Source organism: Cebus imitator, unplaced genomic scaffold (assembly GCF_001604975.1).
Source record: "Cebus imitator isolate Cc_AM_T3 unplaced genomic scaffold, Cebus_imitator-1.0 Scaffold300, whole genome shotgun sequence".
NCBI classification, from domain to species: domain Eukaryota; kingdom Metazoa; phylum Chordata; class Mammalia; order Primates; family Cebidae; genus Cebus; species Cebus imitator.
Genome location: NW_016107615.1, coordinates 1168538 through 1190356, shown reverse-complemented (window position 1 = coordinate 1190356; position 21819 = coordinate 1168538). Strand labels below are relative to the sequence as shown.

Genomic DNA, 21819 nt, shown 5'->3' with positions numbered 1-21819 from the left:
TATCTCAGCTCACTGCAACCTCCGCCTCCTGGGTTCAGGCAATTCTCCTGCCTCAGCCTCCTGAGTAGCTGGGATTACAGGCACGCACCACCATGCCCAGCTAAATTTTTGTATTTTTTGTAGAGACAGGGTTTCACCATGTTGACCAGGATGGTCTTGATCTCTTGACCTCATGATCCACCGCCTCGGCTTCCCAAAGTGCTGGGATTACAGGCTTGAGCCACTGCGCCCGGCCCAGGATCTCTTATTCCCTAATAAATCAGAGGAACTGACACTCCACTGATCTCTATAGAACATCCTAATGTCTCCAGTAGAATAAGTTAAAAAAAATAAATATAATATACAACACATAAATATATATAATACATAATATAATGAATATATAGTATATTACATATATATAGTGAGTACTTAAATTTTTGTGCATGAGAGAATATTAATTACAGTTGATACTCAGTATTAACACTGGGATTAAAGTAAGTTTACTGTGTTCTATATAATAAGGTGCTGGGGACTTGGAGCAGAGCAAGGAGGTGGAATAGAAGGCTCCATCGACTTTCCACCCAAAATTGACACCAATGTAACAAGTAGCTACACAAGAAAAAATAAGAAAGCAAATAAGAAAAAATAAGAAGCAAATATTAGGTGAGCACTCACAGTACTTGGTTTTAACTCCGTATCACTGAAAGGCACTGAAGAGGTAGGAAAAACACTCTTGAATCACTAATACCAAACCTCTTCCCAATGCCAGCCGCAGTTGTATGATACTGAGAGCGTGACTGTGCACTGGGGAGAGGGAGCCTGCGGCAACTGTGAGGCATTGAACTCGGTGCTGCCCTATTAGAACAGAGAACAAAAGTGGATCAAACTCAGCTGATGCCCACCCACAGAAGGAGCGTTTGAAACAATCACACCCAGAGCAGGAGGGCGGATCCCAGCAGTCTGGGTTCCACAAACCTCAGCACTGCAGGCTAAAGTTTCCAGGGGCCATACATAAGCTTGAAGGGCAGCCTAGCCCATAAGAACTCCAAGACCTCAGTGAGACCGACCGCTAAACTAGGCTAAGAGACAGTGAATTGCAGGGGCATGCAACCTACTGAGACACCAGCTGGGGTGGCTAAGGGAGCCGGCATCGCCCCTTCCCAAACGCCAGGCTGCATAGCTTGCAGCTCCAAAAGAGAGCCCTCCCCTTCACTTGAGGAGAGGAGAGGGAAAAATCAAAAGGACTATGTCTTACATCTTGGATACCAGCTTAGCTGCAGCAGGACAGGGCACTGGGCAGAGTCGTAAGGCCCCCTACCCAGGCTCTAGCTCCTGCACAAACTTTCCAGACACAACCCAGGGCAGAAGGCAACACACTGCCTTGAAGAAAAGGACCCAGTCCTGAAAGGTTTCATTACCTGCTAGCTGAAGAGCCCTTGGGCCCTAAATAACCAGCAGTGATACCCAGCTGCTACATGCTGGCTTCAGGTGAGACTCAGTACACTCCCAGCTGTAGTAGTAATGGGCAAAACTCTCCCACTTGAGAAAGTGGAGGGAAAAGCAAAGGGAACTTTGTCTTGCACCTTAGGTACCAGCTCAGCCACAGTGGGCTATAGTACCAAGTGGCTCTTGGGGTCTGGATTCTAGGACTTGACTCTTGGGCAGCATTTCTGGACCTCCCTTGGGCCAGAGAGAAGTTTATCACCCTCAAGGGCCATGCAATATGTCCTTGGGCCTTAAGAGGACATCAGTGGTAGTATTCACATGGACATGTGGTAGCCATGGCCGAAAAGTAAGCCTCCTCTGCCTTTGTAAAGGGGAGGCAAAAGTGGGGAGAACTGTGTCTTGTCATTTGAGTGTCACCTCAGCCTCCATACCATAGAACACCAGGTAGACCTCTAGAGTATTTAGCTGTAGTCCCTGCTCCCAAATGACACCTGTGGACACACTTGGGGCGGGAAAACGTACTACCATGAACAGAAAGACATTGGTCTGATTGGATTTGCCACCTGCTGATTGTACAGCCCCAGGGCCTTGAGCAAATGTTGGCAGTATCCAGGGAATGGTTACAGCAAGCCTTGGGCACGACCTGTTTGCTATGATGACTTCAGGTTTGATCCTGCACAGTCCTGATAGGGCTGACCGCAGGGTCTTCTATCGGTCCACCCTCAGCTCTAGGGGCTCAGAACAAACAGAGACTTCATTCATTTTGGGAAAAAATAAGGGAAGAAAAGAAGAGTCTCGGTGTGGTAATCCAGAGAATTCTTCTGTATCTTGTCCAAGACCATCAAGAAAATACCTCTACGAGTTGGCAAGAATTTCAGCATTATTGGACTTGGGGTGTCCCCCTAAAGTGACACAATTTAAATCACAACACCCAACTCCTTTTGAATATCTGGAAATCCTTCCCAAGAAGAACAAATACAAACAAGCTTACATTGAGAAGACTAAAATAAATGCCTAAATCTTCAATGTCCAGACACCAAAAACATCTACAAGCATCAACACCATGCAAGAAAACATGACCTCACCAAAGGCATTAAAGAAGGCACCAAGGACCAATCCTGAAGAAACGCAGATTTGTGATGTGACATTTTAGACAGAGAATTCAAAACAGCTGTTTTGAGGAAAATTAAAGAAATTAAAAATAATACAAAGAAAATAGAAAAACAGAACTAGAAATTTAGAATTGTATCAGATAAATTTAGCAAAGTGATTGAAATAATTAAAAAAGAATTAAGCAGGAATTCTCATGATGAAAAGTGAAATGAGCATACTGAAGAATGCATCAGAGACCTTTAATAGCAGAACTGAACAGGCAGAAGAAAGAATGAGTGAACTTTAAGACAGGCTATTTGAAAATATACAGGTAGAAGATACAAAGGTAAAAAGAATAAAAAATGCAACACATGTACAGGATCTAGAAGATAGCTCCAAAAGGGCAAATCTAAGTGTTATTGGCCTTAAAGAAGAGGTAGCAAAAGAGATAAGGTTAGAAAATGTATTCAAAGAGATTTAAAAAAATCCCAAATCTAGAGAAAGATATCAATACCCAAGTACAAGAAGGTAGTAGAACACCAAGTAGATTTAACCCAAAGAAGAATACCTCAAGGCATTTAATAATCAAACTCACAGAAGTCAAGGATAAAGAAAGGATCCTAAAAGGAGCAAGACAAAAGAAACAAATAACATACAATGATGTTCCAATACTTCTGGAAGCAGACTTTTCAGTGGAAACCTTAAAGGCCAGGAGAGAGTGGCATGACATATTTACAATGCTGAAGGAAAAATACTTTCACTCTAGAATAGTATATCTGGTTAAAATATCCTTCAAACATGAAGGATAAATAAAAACTTTCCTAGATGAATAAAAACTGAGCGATTTTATCCTCACCAGACCTGACCTACAAGAAATGCTAAATAGAGCACTTCAATCAGACAGAAAAGGATGTTAATGAGGAATAAGAAATAATCTGAAGGTATAAAACTCACTGGTATTGGTAAGTACATAGAAAAACACAGAATACTATAACATCATAACTGTGGTATATAAACTACTCTTATCTAAGTAGAAAGACTAAATGGCTGGGGAAGGTGGCTCATGCCTGTAATCCTAGCACTTTGGGAGGCCTAGACAGTCAGGTCACTTGAGCCCAGGAGTTCAAGACCACCCTGGGTAATAAAGCGAAACCTCATCTCTACAAACAACAACAACAAATACAAAAAATTAGCTGGACATGGTGGTGAAAGCCCTTAGTCCCAGACATTCCAGAGGCTGAGGCAAAAGAGAATCACTTGAAACCAGGAGGCAGAGGTTGCAGTGAGCTGAGATCACATCACTGAACTCCAGCCTGGGCAGCGAAGTTCCTTTCTCAAACAAAACAAAACAAAAAAGAAAGACTAAATGCTTAACCAATCAAAAATAATAACTATAACAACTTCTCAATACATAGATAGTACAAGAAGATATAAATAGAAATAATAAAAGTTCAAAATTAGGATAAAATTAAGGCAGAGTGTATTAGTTTTCTTATTTGTTTATTTAGGCAAATAGTTTTTATCAGTTTAAAATAATGAGTTGTAGGATAATACTTGCAAGCCTCATAGTAACCTCAAACCCAAAAAAATCATACAACAAATACACAAAAAATAAGAAGCAAGAAACTAAATCATACCACCGTATAAAATCACCTTTACTAAAAGGAAGACAGGAAGAAAAGAAAGAAGACCACAAAACAACTAGAAAACAAAATGGCAGGAGTAAGTTCATTTTTTTTTAATGTTAATTTAAAAATGTATTTATTAGTATAGTACAAATGTAGGATTTTAAAAACATACAGACTATTTCTTAAAGTAGTGTTAGGTTCACAGCAAAATGGTGGAAGACACAGAGTTCCCATGTCTCCTCCCCCGACATCCATGCCTAGCCTCCTCCACTATGGATATCTTGCACCAGAATGGTACCATTTCTTACAATTGATGAACCAACATTGAGAAAGCATTGTCACCCAAAGTCCATAGTGCACATTAGGGTTCACTCTTGGTGATGTATATTTTATGCATTTTGACATGTATGATGTCATCTATCCACCACTGAAACCACCATTGCAAAATTATAACTAGAAAATTATTACAGTGAAAGAGATCTGACCTAACCAACTCCATCTTGCTTCTAACCTCAGCATTGAATGTAAATGGACTAAACTCTAATCAAAAGAGATGAAGTGGCTGAGTGGATNAAAAAAAAAAAAAAAAAAAAAAAAAAAAAAAAAAAAAAAAAAAAAAAAAAAAAAAAACCTCAGTGACCTGTTTCCTGTAACAAAGAGACTTCACCAACAAAGAGACACACAGACTGAAAATAAAAAGATGTCAAAAGATATTCCATACCAAGAGAAACCAAAAAAGAGCAGGAGTAGCTACACATATATCAGACTAAATAGATTTCAGATAAAATATATAAAAAGAGAAAAGAAGGTCACTACACAGTAATAAAGGCATACATTCAACAAGATGATATAACAATTTTAAATATATTTGCACCCAACACTGGAGCATCCAGGTAGATAAAGCAAACATTATTAGAGCTAAAAAGAGAGATAAACCTCAATACAATAAAAGCTGGAGACTTCAACACCCCACTTTCAGCATTGGACAGAGCTTCCAGACAGAAAATAAATAATAATTAAAAAAAAAAAAGAAACATGAGTCTTAATCTGCACTATAGGCCAAATGTTCCTAATAGATATTTATAGAACATTTAATTGAACAGCTTCAGGTTACACATTCTCCTCAGCACATGGATCGTTCTCAGAAATAAGCCATATGTTAGGTCACAAAACAAGTCTTGACACTTTCAAAGTGTTAAGTTGAAATAATATCAAGCATCTTCTGTGATCACAATGGAATAAATTAGACATCAATAAAAAGAGGGATTTTAGAAACTATACAAAAATGGAAATTAAACAATATACTCTTGAATGACAGTGTTCATATCTACAAGTGCATATGTGAAAAAAGAAAAACTTCCAATAAATAATCTACTGATCCAACCTAAAGAACTAGAAGAGCAAGAGCAAATCTAACCAAAATTAGTAAAAGTATAGAAATAATAAAGAGCAGAGCAGAAAATAAATGAAATTAAAAAATACAAAAGATTGATGAAACAAAATTTAGTTTTTTGAAAAGCCAAACAAAATCAACAAACTTTTAGCCAGACTAAGTGAAAAAGAGAGAAGGTCCAAATAAATAAAATCCAAGATGAAAAAGTAGACACAACAAATAATGAGATGAAAGCGGTGATAAAAAGTCTCCTGGTAAAGAAAACTCTAAGACTTGACAGCTTCACTCCTGAATTCAACCAAATATTTCAAGGAGACTATTAATCCTACTCGGTATTCCAAAAAATAAAGACAAAGAACTACTTCCAAACTCATTCTACGAAGCCTGTATTACCCTGATACCAAACCCTGCCAAAGATACACCAAGAAAAGAAAACTACAGGCCAATATCGCTGATGAATATTGATGCAAAAGTCCTCAACAAAATATTGGCAAACTATATTCAACAATACATTTAAAATATCATTTATCCTGACCACGTGGTATTTACCCCTGGCATGCAAGGATGATTCAACATATGCAAATTAATCAATATGATACACCATGATAAAAAACAGAAGTCATGTGACCATTTCAATTGATGCTGAAAAAGCATTTGATAAAATTCAACTTCCGTTCATGATAAATACCCTCACCAGACTGGGTAGAGAAGGAACATACTTCAATATAATAAAAGCTACATATGTCAGATCCACAGCTAGTATCATGCTGAATATGGAAAAACTGAAAGTCTTTCCTCTAAGGTCTATGACATGACAAGGATGTCCATTTTTTTTTTTTTTTTTTTTTGAAATAGAATCTCCCTCCCTCACCCAGGCTGGAGTGCAGTGGTGCAATCTCAGCTCACTGCAGCCTCACCTCTCAGGTTCCAGCAATTCTCCTGGTTCAAGCTCCCAAGTAGCTGGGATTAGATGCATGTGCCAGCACACCCGACTAATTTTTGTATTTTTAGTAGAGACAGGGTTTCAACATTTTGGCCAGGCTGGTCTCGAACTCCTGACCTCAGCTAATCCATCCTCCTTGCCCTCCCAAAGTGCTGGGAATACAGGTGTAAGCCACTGAGCCTAGCCAAGGATGCCTATTTTTGCCACTATTATTAAACTAGTACTGGATGTCCTAGCTAATCAGAAAAGAGAAAGAAACAAAAGATGTCCAAATTAGAAATGAAAAAGTCCTATTATCCTTGTTTGCAGATGATATGATATTATATTTAGTAAAACCTTCCCAGAAAAATTATTAGATCTAATAAATTCAGTAAAGTAATTTTTATACAAAATTAACAACAAAAATCACATTCTGAAAAAGAAATCAAGAAAGTAATCCCACTTAGAACAGTTACGAATATAATATGATATCCAGGAATAAACCAAATAAGTGAAAGATCTCTATAATGAATACTATAAAACATTGAAGAAAGAAATTGAAGAGGACACCAAAAAATGAGAAGATATTCCATGTTCATTAATTGGAAGAATCAATATTGTTAAATTATCCATACCACCCAAAACAATCTACAGATTCAGTTCAATCCCTATATACAATCACTATCAAAATACCAGTAATATTCTTCACAGAAACAGAAAAAACAATCTTAACATTTATGTGGAACCACAAAAAACCCAGAATAGCCAATGCTAAAAGAACAAAACTGAAGGCATCACATCACCTGACTTCAAATTATGCTACAGAGCTACAGTAACCAAAACAGTATTGGTAGTGGCATAAAAGCAGACACAGAGACGAATGAAGCAGAATAGGGAACCCAGAAACAAATCCACATACCTATGGTGAACTTATTTTTGACCAAGTTGCCAGTAACATACACTGGGGAAAAGACAGTCACTTCAATATGGTGCCCAGAAAACTAGATATCTACATGTAGCAGAATGAAACTAGACCCCTATCTTTCATCAGAAAAAAAAAAAAAATCAAAATGGCTTAAAAACATAAATTTAATACCTCAAACTAGTAACTATTGCAAGAAAACATTGGGGAAACTCTCTGGTACATTGGTCTAGGCAAAAATTTATTGAGTAATACAAACACAGGCAACCAAAACTAACCTGAACAAATGGGATCACATCAAGTTAATAAGCTTCTACAACAAAAATGAAACAATCAACAGAAGAAGAGATAAAAAAAAAAATGGGGAGAAAATATTTTCAAACTACCCATCTGACAAGGGATTAATAACCAGAATATGTAAGGTGCTCAGACAACTCTATAGGAAAAAACATAATGATCTGATTAAAAAATGGGTGAAAGATCTGAATAGACATTTCTCAAAAGAAGACATACGAATGGCACACAGGCATATGAAAAGATGCTCAGCATTATTCATCATCAAAGAACTATAAATCAAAACTAAAATGAGATATCATCTCACCCGAGTTAAAATGGCCTATATTCAAAAGACAGGCAATAATAAATGCTAGCCTTCACCAGCCTCAGTGAGTATGTGGAGACGAGGGAACCTTCGTATTTAATTTAATTACCTGTGTTATAACTTAGAAAAATAAAGTAGTTTTAAATATTTTTCAAGTTATAACAAATATTTACAATTAAACCCAAAAGAAAACAGAGTAGGTCAAAGAACCCACACGTTGCTATTACCCAACTATCAAATTTTCATCATTCTTCAGACATCTTTTTAAGGTCAAATGTTTCATAAATTCTAAGAAAAAAACCTATAATTCAAACTCATTAAACTTGTCTGGATCTTCAAAAGATTTCATCCTCTCCTCTCAGAGTGATAGAGTTCAAATTTAGTGGACTACCCTCACGGAATTGACTTCTTTTCTCAATTTTAATTTTTGAAGTCCTCTCCTTTTAAAATCAAAGTCAGTGTATCAAACTGGAGAGAGAGTTCCAAAGGTATTGCACTCGCCTCTGTTCCAATTACTTTCTCGGTGGTCTAGAAGATGAACTATTAACTATTAACAACATAGGCAAATCTTAAACATCATTATGCTAAGTAAAAGAAGCCACACATAAGGGAATATGCATTGTATGATTCCAGGTTTTCAAATATTCTCAGAGGCGAAACTAGAGGAATAAAAATGGGGTCAGTGGTTGCCAAAAACTGGAGATGAAGGGAGAAGATTGAATGAAAAGGAGTATAATGGAACTTTCTGTGTGACAGAAATGTATATCTTGATTATGATTGTGCATACGTGATTATATACATTTGTCATAATTCATCAAGCTGTATACTTAAGAGTGGATAATCTTACTCTATGTGAATTATACCTCAACATATCTAGTAATTATGACTTGAGTAATAAGAATATCATACCAAGACATTGCCTGATAGAGCAAATACAGTGGTACTACCAACTCCCTGGTTGGAATAACATGCTATAAAGGTAATTAAAACTGGTGTTTGATTTAGGACAATAATTTTACAGTTTTGTTTCAGAGCAAGCTTGTAATCCTTTAAAACATGCTATATGTGTCTAGTTTCTAAAAAATTAAATGCAGTATTTGATACTAATACTTTAAATATTTCATCTTATATATTTAAATCTACCATATGAACTTGATGAGATCTATTATAATCTACATATTTCTGTACAAAGGATTAGATATTCTATACAGACCTGTGTCATTTGCAATTTAGACAATATGCATTTTTCAGAAATCATGAGGGAAATGCAAATAAAAGAACCACAATGAGATACCACCTTATCCCCGCCACAATGGCCAATATTAAAAAATTTAAAAATAGATATTGGCATAAACGTGGTGAAAAGGGAATTCTTATATGCTGTTGGTGGGAATGTAAATTGGTACAACCTCTGTGATAAACAGTGTGGAGATTTCTCTAGTTCAGTTCCTGCAATACTCCCTAAAGAGTCCTGTGGAGTCTGAAAGATTGGTTCCAATATATATCAATAGACATTGAGGCTAAGAGGAAACAATCTCTAAGTTGTGGTATAATTATTTTTATACTGAGAAATAGCACATATTTTATCTGTAGTGAAATTCATAATAAGAATGCAGAAATAAAAGTGTGAACCCTACTAATAAACAGGAAAAAATATTCTGCTAATTTTTTTTAAAATAGGTGAGAAATGATGAAATATTTTAAAAAAATAACTCCAATGAGACATAAAAATATTTGATTTTTTCAAGAGACTTAGTAAAAAAATGCATTCTTTTTCCACAAATATTTTTTCAAACAATGTTTTCTAACATTTCAAATTTAGTTATCACTATAGTCTTGTTCTCAGGGGGCCTATACTGCAGTTGTAAAAATAGGACAGGTCCTAAATCTATTTAAAACATGAATGAAGGAGAAGAAATCCAAAAGTAATGAAGCTTATTTTAAAATGTCAAGATTATGGAATTGGGAATTTGAGAGCTAAATTCAGATTTTAAAAAAAATATATATTTTTATATGCCTTCTCTATAACTGTGTATTCATATCTTCTAGAACTATAACTATAAAAGTGTAGCAAGTGAAGAATTCCAGAACATAAGAAATTAGTTAAGGTATATTGATAAGTATCAGCAATACATCATTTCTTAAAACTCTTACACAAAATTTTATGCATATTTAAAAATAAATGAAAAAATCAAGAAATGCCCAAATATAGAGAAAAGGGCAGTTTTGCATAATCACTTGATACAATAGTGGTTTATCTTACCTCTACTACCAGTTGCTGAAGAGATGGTGATGCTACCGGACGTAGAGTAGAATTACCCCTTATGGGACTATGGAGGTTAACATAAGCCACAACATTTTTCTGAAGAACCGTCTTGAAATCCTGAAATAAAAAAAAAAAAAAAAAAAAAAGATCTATCTGTGACACAAATAAATAGATTCTACTTTTTTAGATGTTAAATAATGAACATTTCATACTTAATACATTGCAGAATTACTTTCTTAAAAAAGTGATCCTATACTATTCAATAGTGTACACAAAGGTAATAAATGAATTTTAAACAAGAGTAGTAAGAGTTAGATATAACATACAATAAAATATTTCAAAGCATGCACCTGACACAAGTCAAATTTTAATAGAAAATATTCTTCAAAGGTTAACATAGTATGGATTCAGCTACAGAATATGAATGCAACCTAATTTTGGAGCCATTGAATAAAAGAAGAGATATAGATAAACCACTTCAGTGATGAATAAAAACAGCCCTTTTCTTTTGAAGCACGGAGCTACTCTGCACAAAATAACCCTGTATTATGAGCAAAATGGGGAATAATACAATGTAATCTTACAAATATTACCCTACAAAAAAAAGAATGAATTTCATGTACATAAGCAGCACCAATTGATTCCATAGAATAGTTCTCCACTTCTCTTCTGCTCCTTACCCCACAAAATTGAAGCTCACCGATCCTATTAATAAGGACCACTAAATTTTTCTGTTATTTCCCTGCTTTTTCATGAAGGCATTTAACAAATAATTGTCACAGTGGCAGTTCTACAGAAATGTCCTAAAAGATTACATTATATCATAACTTGGGAAAGTATCTTTCTTCTTCCAAAACTATGAAATGAAAGACTGCAAGGACTCCTATGCCTATCAAATAGATAATTTCATCCCATTTTATTTTTATTTTTTTCATTGTCAATTGACAGCTTAAAACTGTATAGTTTTATGGAATACAAAGTGATGTTATGATTTATGGATATAATGTGGAAAAATTAAATTAAGCTGGTTAACATATTCATCACGCCAAATAACATTTTTTTTGTGATGAGAACATATTACTCAACAATTTTTAAATGTAATATACTCTATTACTAAGTATATTCACCACACTGCACAATATATATGGAAGCTGACCATTTTCTCCCCATTCCCTCCATACCCCAGGCTGTAACCACATTCTACACTCTGTTCCAGATGTGTAAAGAAAATGTGTTATATATACACAATGAAATACAATTTAGCCTTGAAAAACAAGAAACTTCTCTCCTGATAACATAGATGGGATTGCAAAATATGTATACATATTGTATAATTATGCTAAGTAAAAGAAACCAGGGACAGAAACATAAATATTGCATGTTTTCACTGTTATTCATATTTTATGTTGAACATTCAGCTATGCCTCTGTAAGACGGCAGAAAAGACAATCATTCAAAATTAATAAACATGTTAAGTGCACATAAGTGATGAATTTTAAGCTTGAGTAATTTCTCCATAATACTGTTGAAAAAATATCTGCTAAGTGCTATGAAAAATCAGCCTCTATTAACACATTATCACATAGACACTGTGTATATATTAGTCTATGTAATTCTCATGAAAACCTCCGAAGATAGGTAATTAGTAGACTCACTCGAGGTATCAAGTCTCAGAGAAGTTAACCATGCCTAAGATGACATGTTCAATGGTAGAGAGAATTTGAACTCTGACTTCTTTTATTCCAATATCTGTAATATTTCCACAATAGCCTCTGACAAATGAAGATTCTTCACAGAAATAAAATGGTACATTTTAAAGAACTTATTTAGCAAAATGTTACAATTTTCCTAAAAGACCAAGATCAGTATTGAATCAATTCTCTAATAATTCTGTCTATAAATTCCATTGCTAAGTTTATTTGTCAACACTACCTAATCCTCTTAACTACAACTGTGGGTTTCCAGAGGTTTCTACGCAAGCAAAATTAAATGGGGCAATATGACATGTCAATACGAGCTTTCCTCATCCTCCTTCACAAAGGAATATATTTATAGCATAAATTAGTTTCAATCTAACATAAACTCTTGCATTCTCTGGAGTAGATTTGATATGACTAGGCAAAACAGGAAAGCTAGCAGTTTTCCAAATTTCAATTGGATGGTTACAAAATGGCTTCATGAATTGCATTGAAACATTCTGGTGAGGCACAGTAAATTATAAAAATACATTTTATAAGCCAATAATCAAATGTATATTATTTACTATTTTCATTACTCATGTGTCTTTGCCCATCTAGTCACCTAAAATGCCAGAAAATTACTGAATGTATAATCAGTTGCCAAATGTGAATATACCTATAAACGTTCAAACGCATTAATACTTAATTGTTTTGAATAGGAATAACCTTTCTAACAAAATTTTTTCCTGTGAACTCCCACATGGTAGTTGTTGTATTTTTGGCATTATTGACTAAGAAAATACACAGTTATCAAAAGGTATAATGACTTCACAAAAACTTAAAAATGAATGTGTATTAACCACAAAAATATCAGCTTAATTTGACAAAAACTATTGCTCACACACATGCAAGAACACATTGATTTACCTTACAGACTCTGACAATTGATGCTCAACTAAGTTCATAATAAATTTTCCTAGGCATTGGGGTTTAAGATGTTTACATTAGAAACTACTAGTTTAGACAAGACTACTCGAAAACATAGTTCAGAAATATACATATTAATTTAGAATTAACACAAATTTATTGTGAAAGTCACTAGAGAGGTATATAAAACACCTAAAATATAGTTTGATACAGCAAAATACATCTTTGGAATTGGAAAAGAATCTTTGAGACATTTTAAAGATATGTGCTTTATTATTACAGGGAAATTAAAACATTCATTTCATTGTTTTTGATTTACTAATAATGGTGCCGCTTACAGACATTTTCCCTAAATTGTTCATTAACTTGTTGACCAATCTTTAAAGTAATTTGGGATATGAGTTTGAGATGTTGGTTCGGCTATTTCATTTCCAGCTTACTTACAAATTTGTCAACTTAAAAATATTCTTTAAGCAATGGAAATTTTGCATTTGAATTCTTACATTTTAAATACGGCTTAAACATTCACGCCACTCATTTGCATACAGAAAAGCATTCCAATTTGCAATGTGTGAATCTTGATGAATTTTAGACTGAAAAAATTTTCTCATCTTTAAGTCTTCAAATTAAAAAAGATCCTTGCTATTTCTTTTCTATACCTTTTTAAAATATTTTCTTTGATTTTATATATTTTATCTTCTTTACGTGATTAAAAATAAAAATGTAGAAAATAATTTCTTAGTAAATTGTTCTTCTCAAAGCTAAAGTAGTGGAAAAAACTGCAATATTAAATTATTTTACTTTCCTAGTAAAATTGTCTATTTTACTGGCCTACATATTTGGTCTACATGTGCCTTTCGAAGCTCGTTTTTAAAACAAATCACAAAAGTAAATAGAATTTCTATTGATCCAATTATCAGTTATCATATTCCATTAAAATACAGTGCATTTATGAGACACAGACCTGTCAGAAGCATTTGAGACTTAAAACTCTCCAATATTCCAGTTGTATTCTAACTGTACCTCATTGCATGCTAGATTTCATTTGGATACAGGTTTCCTAAAGCGGCTAGGGAGGTAGGTAGGCAACAGACAGGCAGGTAGGAAACAGAAGGTAGAGAGATACGGGTGAAGGGTGGAGTGTGCAAGGAGGAAAAAGTGGAGTGAGGAAGAAAGGAAAGTAACTGCTATTTTACATTCAATATCCATAGTGTATAGATAAAATATAACGCTAAGGTAATAAATATTTAATATAGGAGATTGTTCCCTAATTCCAGATAATTCCTAGAAAGTGTAGAAAATGAAAGAAAATATGCATCATCTGGCCCTTTTTTTGTCCAGTGCCTGTCAAGCTGTCTTCTAAGGAGAAATACATCATCAGGTAAACACTGTGATGTGTTAGATCGTATCAGGGTTTGTAAGTCTGGTAACAACAGGGATAAGATATTTGAAGGTCATCGGTACTTTGCTGTGGTCTAGCTCTAATTTCCTCTTATTCTTATAAGCCACCTCAGCAAACTAGTCATATGACATTTTGGTTGAGAAGCACATCATTGCCCGGGGCTTCCACAATTGAACTTCATCTACTTTAGCAAATTAAGAAAAGCACTGTAATTAATGTATATTTTGTTTTACCTCTCCCCATTCGTATGAGCCAATATTGCCAAAAGCTGTTCCTCCCCAAGAACAGAAAACAATAGTTCGGTCTGGTCTCCACCCTGTTTTAACTTTTGGCATCAAGGCACGAATAAACGCTGTGATTATTGCAGTACTACTGGCCCATTCTTGTCCATTATAACTGTGTGCAGTATGATGATGGCTGCCAACTATGATATACCGGTCTGAAAATAGAAAAGGACAAGAGCCATTTCAGAAAACGTAAACCTCAACAATAAATCTAATGACATTTACATAATCCTGTTGCACAACTGAGCAATAATTAAGCAAAACTGTTCTAATAATTAAGACTATTTCAATATTTTTGCCCACTGTCTTAACTCACACATCTGTGTATATAAAAGCAGAAGCAGCTGCTGAACCCAATTATGAAACCAAAGCTTAGATTCACATTACTCTCCTTTATAACATGAATATTAATTAATGAAGCATACAAATATGCCACAATCAAACCCTTATCTAACATTTTTCCAGAATCAGAGTGGGAAGTGCCCTGTAAACAATGTATGTATGCTCAGTAAATATTAGCCAACTATTAATACATTTGAGAAAGCACTGATTCAGTAGCTTTAAATATTAAAAATGTAGTAGTCGTGTATGGATTCTGCAATAAATTAATTACATAGGGAATTAATTATAGCTTCCAACTTATAATTTCAGGCCCTCTCCTTTCTGTGAAGAAAAAATAAAATAAAATTCACCAATGTCGAAAGTCATTTAACTGTTGTAAAAGTTGCCATTGTATACATTTTATTTCATATGGTCATTCAGAATGTATTAGATACACTATTGAAGACCCTTCCTTTCACATGGAAGTAGCCTATTCAATATATATTACCAAATATTTTCAATAATAAAGCTGAAAATACCCCTTGAGAGTTTCCTCTGATTTTGTTGTCAGTGAGAGTTATTGGTATTAATAACATATCTGAATGATCTGACCAATTATCCTCATTCATCTGTGCAAAAATTTTTCTTCGTTGAACATCATTTTACGTGATGGTAAATTGCGCAGACCCAGAATCCAGCCTGTTTGTGTTTGAATCCAGCTTTGCAAGTCACTGGTTGTGTGACCTTGGAAAGCTTATTTCAACTTTCAATGCCTTCATTTTTTATCTCTAACATAGGAAAACAAATAGTACATCCTCAATTTAGTTGTTTTGAGTTTGAGAAGTTACTATTTGTCTGCCACTTTGAACAATGCCTACCACAAAGTAGGTCTTACACGTGTGGAATAAATAAATCAGCCTTTGACTTACAACGCCAAAAAGCTACCTTACGAGAAATGCCACAGTATGAAGATACTACATACAGAAACTGGCAATGGGTTTGATCTGCCAACATTTTATTAAGATTTAATTAATGGTATACGTAGTGTGTCTGTAAATGTTGAAAACTCAAGAATTTATTCACTTATCTCCCATAAAAGTCTCAAAGTTTTGCTTGGAATTTTCTGCCTTCTAAATAAACTCTATCTAAGAAACAATGCTAATTGATGATTGTTTCTAATCTTCAAAGCCATTAAATAAAAAGTCAAGTAAATAAAGTCAATTTTTTTTGTAAGATTCAAATAAGCAACATTTGGGAAGGTTTGCATATTTTACACTGAAGAATACTAATTATAAAATTGATTTTTTAATTCTAGGAGCTTATTTTGTACATTGAATTTTCTTCATTCTAAAGCTAGTATAATCTGTACAACTGGGTTTTCCAATAACAACTTGCAAATGTATCAATGATGATAAACATTCTAGTTCCTCAGTTGAAAACCTTATAATGGAAATTTGTTAAAATTCAATAGTAACAATTTTCAAATTTATTTATATCTTGTATTTAAAGACACTATGATCAGAGGTTGTTCAACATTGTAACTGTAAAGAAATCCGAGAAAATAAGTGGCTTTCATGAATTTTATAAGAGTTGGCCAGCAAGAAACTGGGAGGCTACAAAACTTCATCTTAAAATTCTGAGCTAGCAACTAGGTCAATTTTACAAAAGCCATGGAGAATAATAATTCTCCAAGGAGAACTTGAGTAAATATCTCAAAATCAATAGAAATAACAAAAGTATAATAAAAAGATTGTTACATTCTACACTGTGTAACAAGCACATCCCATAGTAATATGTGATTCAGCTTTACAATGTGTTTGGAAGTATTGCTATTAATGTCTTAGTATATGACATTTATTTTTACTTGTTTTAGCCTACATAACATCTGAAGATTCCATCAGTAGTTCTTAACAAAGTGTAAATTTATTTTAAAAAATCTAACGGGTGACCTTTTGATCTTTTCTTGTCTTTTTTTTTTTTTTTTGAGATGGGGTTTCGCTCTTGTTACCCAGGCTGGTGTGCAATGACGCGATCTCAGCTCACCGCAACCTCTGCCTCCTGGGTTCAGGCAATTCTCCTGCCTCAGCCTCCCTCTCAAGTAGCTGGGACTACAGGTGCACACCATCATGCCCAGCTAATTTTTATATTTTTAGTAGAGACGGGGTTTCACCATGTTGACCAGGATGGAGACGTCTCGATCTCTTGACCTCGTGATCCACCCGCCTCGGCCTCCCAAAGTGCTGGGATTACAGGCCTGAGCCACCCGCGCTTGGCTTTTTCTTTTTTTTTGAGGCAGTCTTTGTTGCCCAGGCTATAGAGCAGTGGCGTAATCTCAGCTAACTGCAACCTCTGCCTCCCAGGATCAAGGGATCCTCCTGCCTCAGACTCCCAAGTAGATGCAGCTGACCATTTTTACAAGCACATTCAAAACCTAAAGCCATGCAGACATTTGACAAACGTGTCAACAGACCAAGAATACAGAGTGGGACTTAGATCAAAACTGGACAACTACATTTGGAGACCAAATTTTCATTAAAAAAAAAAAAAAAAAGAAGAAGAAAAGAAAAACACTTAATAGCTAAAATCTTTCTTGGCCAGGCACAATGGCTCACACCTGTAATCCCAGAACTTTGGGAGGCCAAGGTGGGTGGATCACAGGAGGCCAGGAGTTCAAGACCAACCTGGCTAACATGGCAAAACCCTGTCTCTACTAAAAATATAAAATAAAAAAATTAGCAGCGCATGGTGGCAGGCGCCTGAGTCTCAGCTACTCAAGAGGCTGAGGCACAAGAATTGCTTGAACTCCAGAGGTGGAGGTTGCAGTGAGGAAAAAAAAAACAATTTTCTAAAATGTCTTCTTGATAAAATTTTCAACAGTGTTATGGTGAATATACAAAAAAGAAAAAAAAAAAGGTTTGACTTTTGTAGGACATGCCAGTTTACCAAATCTAAAATCATCTCCTCCTGAGAGACTCCCACCTCTCTCTCTCTCTCTCTCTCTCTCTGATTTATTTTTGAAGAGATATGGTAGGAAAGAGAATGAAGACCTACTTCTTAGTTTCAAATTTGTCTAATTTTAGAGTGGGACAAATTTCTAGCTATATCTAAAGTAGAATATTTAAGTGTGATATTAAATTATGACAGAGCATTTCCTTGTAAAGTTTCATATAAAGTGCAGATTATAAATATTTAACCCTACTTACCTGGAGACGTCAAGCCCATTACATATCCAACAACGTTAGTTACTGTTTTCAATTTTGTGACTGTCTGAACGTGCATGCTGATGACTCTTATTTCTGAAAAAACAAAAATTTAAAGACTTTTGTTTCTTTATATTTTATTGTATTTTTTACATCTTAAAATTTATTTATCCAATATCACCAGCCAAAGAATTTCACAGAATAGAATGTTCTCAGATAGCCAAAGTTATACCGTTTTTGACAAATATTTATTCAATACTTGGTGCAGATTCTATTTTAGATGCTCGTTATGCAATGATGACTAAGATACAATTGCTAGCCTCTTTGAACCTCAGAGCCGTAAATAGGCACTTCTAAACCTCACATTCAGTGCTGCAATGGGGGTTCATTATGAGAGCATTCAGAAGATCTTCAGGAGATATGGGCAACACATATTTTTAAAAAGGGAAAAAATAGATTCAAACATTTCCAAAGAATATTGAATACATTTCTATTTTCAGATAAAGAATATGTGGATGATAACCTTTTCAGTATGACTCACTATTTTATTAACACTTTAAAAATGGTAAATAAAGCATTACACAACATAAAAGGATAAAGATTCTTAAAGCTGTACATGTTTTCATATATTGGAGTTTTTATTTGTATCGGGGTTTGTAGGTCCTTACCTCTATTCTAAATCTATACTAATTGCTCTACCTCTTTGATTTTTTTCTGTTTATGTTTGACATTCAAAAATTTTGCAAATAAGGCAAATATACCAATCAGGAGGGGCTCTAGTCAGAGAATTGACATAGTCTCTGGAGGTGAAATGTGTTAGTCCTGTATTTGACGGATCCTGAGAAGTCTGAGTTAGGAGGTGGTTCTCAGTGTCTTTAAAGTTTTCCTTAAAGCAGAGTAGCCAGGTGGTAGGGTCAGGACATTGTGGCAAATTTGAAAGCAGCGAATGCAAAGTAGCCATATTATACTGGTAGGCCCACAAATGTCGTTTCTTACTGGTAGATAAAAATTGTAATAATAAATATGTTACCTCTTTCCCTCAATGTACCCTTTCAAACAAATTACATGGAAAATCAGTACCGTGAATCCGTTAAAATAATAACCAAAACAAAAGGAAAGAGGCCTTTAGAGAATGCCTGAGTTTCTTGTCTGTCTGTGAGTAAATCTACTTAGAGCCTGAGCACTGTGCTTTTAATTTAGGTACTATGCATTTTTGTTTGTTTTCAATTAACAGACGTTGTTTTTTAGAACATTTTAGTTTTACAAAAATACTGAGCAGAGAGTACACAGTTCCCAAATGCCCTCTCTCTCTCAAGCTCCTATTATTAATATCTTGCATTGCTGTGGAACTTTTGTTATGATTGACAGATCAATAATGACACATTATATATATACATACACACACATGCATTCAAGGCTACAGATTTTCTCTGTGGCTATAGCATATTAATTTTTATGTATGGTCTTATTATATTACAGATTCTAAATTTTTTAAACTTCTATTTTAATTTCTTCTATAATATGTGTATTAATTCAAATAATTTTCAAATGGCATATAATGTGTGAATTACTGTTTTGATATTGATATCTAACTTTTAATTTATGAACAAAAAGCAAGGTCCATGTGCTACCTTGATATTAGGTGAGATTTATTTTGTGACCCTTTAGGCTACTGCGTCTGATATATAGAGAATTAAATTTTTCAGTAAGCATTTTATGAAGGATATGCATTGGAATAGGAAAATTCATGGGTGCAGCGTTCCACATATATGTCCAGTAGGTCAAATTTTAAAATATTGTGGCTACGAACTTACCAATTAAACTATGTGTTTGCTCTGTTAATTACTGAAACATGTTAAAGTTTCCCAAAATAATATAAAGTTTGTCAATTTATTCTGGCAATACTACAAAACATTTTCCACGTATTTTTAGACAAGTTTGATAGTTTTATACAAGTTTGGAATTACTACATCTTTCTGATGAACTGTTCCACATAATTCTACTCTATCCCCAACTTTTTTTCCTAAAGTCATCTCCTCCTTCCCTCTGCTTGATATTAACGTAACTGCTCCAACTTTCTCTAGGTGGTTATATCTCAGATACATAGCTTTCCAGTACTGCATTTCCTTTTGCCAGGCATCCCAAAGACATCTCCAGCATGGGGACAATTTTCATGCTAATTGTTTGGCCCACAGTTTCTATAGTACAATTGTAGGGAACATTCTAAGACAGGATTTTTGATTTTGAAAGGTAGATTTTTAATGTTTTTTAATCATCCAGAGCTCAAGAAGAAGAAAGCTTTCCTCTATTATGGGTGGGTTTCTTTCTTTCTAGTCTTCCTGCGCCCACGCTATACCCATCGTTTGATATAGAGGTCTTCCAGCTCCCTGCCTCCATGGGAACATGACCATGTCTTTTGTCCCACTGTGGATGCCATATTCCCATTCTAATTTTACCAAGACCCATAACTTCTCAATAACAGGCAAACAGAGTTGCAACTCTTTTACTTACTTCTCTGATTGTTAATTCTGTCTTCATTTTTGCTTCTGTATATTTGGCTATATTTTAGTTTATTTTTTGAGAACTGCTTTTAAATTTCCTTCAGAGATCTTAAACATTTGTACAGAAAGATTTCAAATTATTTTATTCTGTCTTCTACATCTTGAGGTCTAGAACTATCTACAAGAAGCACAGAGGTTGGAGAAAATAAACATAATCTTTTGCTCCGGGAAGAATGCTATATTTATATTGGATCCTTTCAACTGACAGAAGGACTTCCTTATGTATCACTAGGCAAAGACTAGGTCAAAATAATGACATATTTACATAGCAAAGATCTACTTTTCATCTCTTTATTTACATCTTCACAAATGTGCTGATCCTGATGCATATTGTTTTATATTATTCCATACTCACGTCTGAACATAAATATGCATAGAGTCTGTTTTTCTTCACTGGAATCAGCACCATGATCACATTTTACATTTTAGTAATAAATATCAGAAAATCATGAATAAACTTGCTCTAAAAACTCATCTGCTGCTGTTGGCATTGCTAATTTAAACAACCCATTGGTAAGGCAATATTAGTTTTCATAGCAATAGCAATAGCAATCCTGTACTTTGAAATTTATCCTACAGGAATAATTCAACTCTCTGCAGTATAATCTATAATAGCAATTACAGAAAACAACATAAACATCCGTAACAGGGAAATGACTTAGAAAATTGGGATAAAATGTGTGGCTGTTAAAATGTACAAAGAATATGTAGAAACACGGATACACTATAAGAGTGAGAAGAACAGGATACAGAAGGATATACATAATGATTGATCTTAGGTAAAAATGTGTATGATTATGGACAAACAATGAAAAAGAAGAGATTAAATAATGGAACAGAAATTGGGTTTAGCTGGCCTTCGTATATCTGCGGGAGTGAGGCACTGTTGTAAAAAGGCTTGAACAAACCTGCACTCTAGGGTATCTTTTCTATTCCAAAGCCCCAGGGATGATAGAATTAAAGCCTAGAGAGACTGTCTACTTCTAGTGCAGCACCTGAAACATTGAACCCTTTTACACCATAGAAAATTTTAGAATTTTTCTCTTTATTTTTGTGCTTTTTGAATTTAACTATAAAATGTGTAGGTGTGTTTTTTCCTGGAAAGATTATTATTTCTTTCTCAACAATTTTCTGTCTTACATTTTTTCCTTCTTCTAATATTGTTTCTAGAACTCCATTTTAATCCACTGTGT

At 34.5% G+C, this 21819-nt stretch overlaps 1 protein-coding gene across 5 annotated transcripts in view; it reads right to left on the bottom strand.

Moving 5' to 3' along the window:
* Window positions 1-21819, bottom strand: part of NAALADL2 (N-acetylated alpha-linked acidic dipeptidase like 2) — a 1349309-nt gene that overhangs the window by 315474 nt on the left and 1012016 nt on the right. For all 5 annotated transcript variants that reach the window (XM_017502844.2, XM_037729372.1, XM_017502843.2 and 2 more), the window contains 3 exons: window positions 18069-18161; window positions 14494-14699; window positions 10250-10369 (listed from right to left, as the gene is read on the bottom strand). In XM_017502844.2, coding sequence (XP_017358333.1) covers window positions 10250-10369; window positions 14494-14699; window positions 18069-18161 — 419 coding nt within the window. The remainder of the gene's footprint in view (window positions 1-10249; window positions 10370-14493; window positions 14700-18068; window positions 18162-21819) is intronic.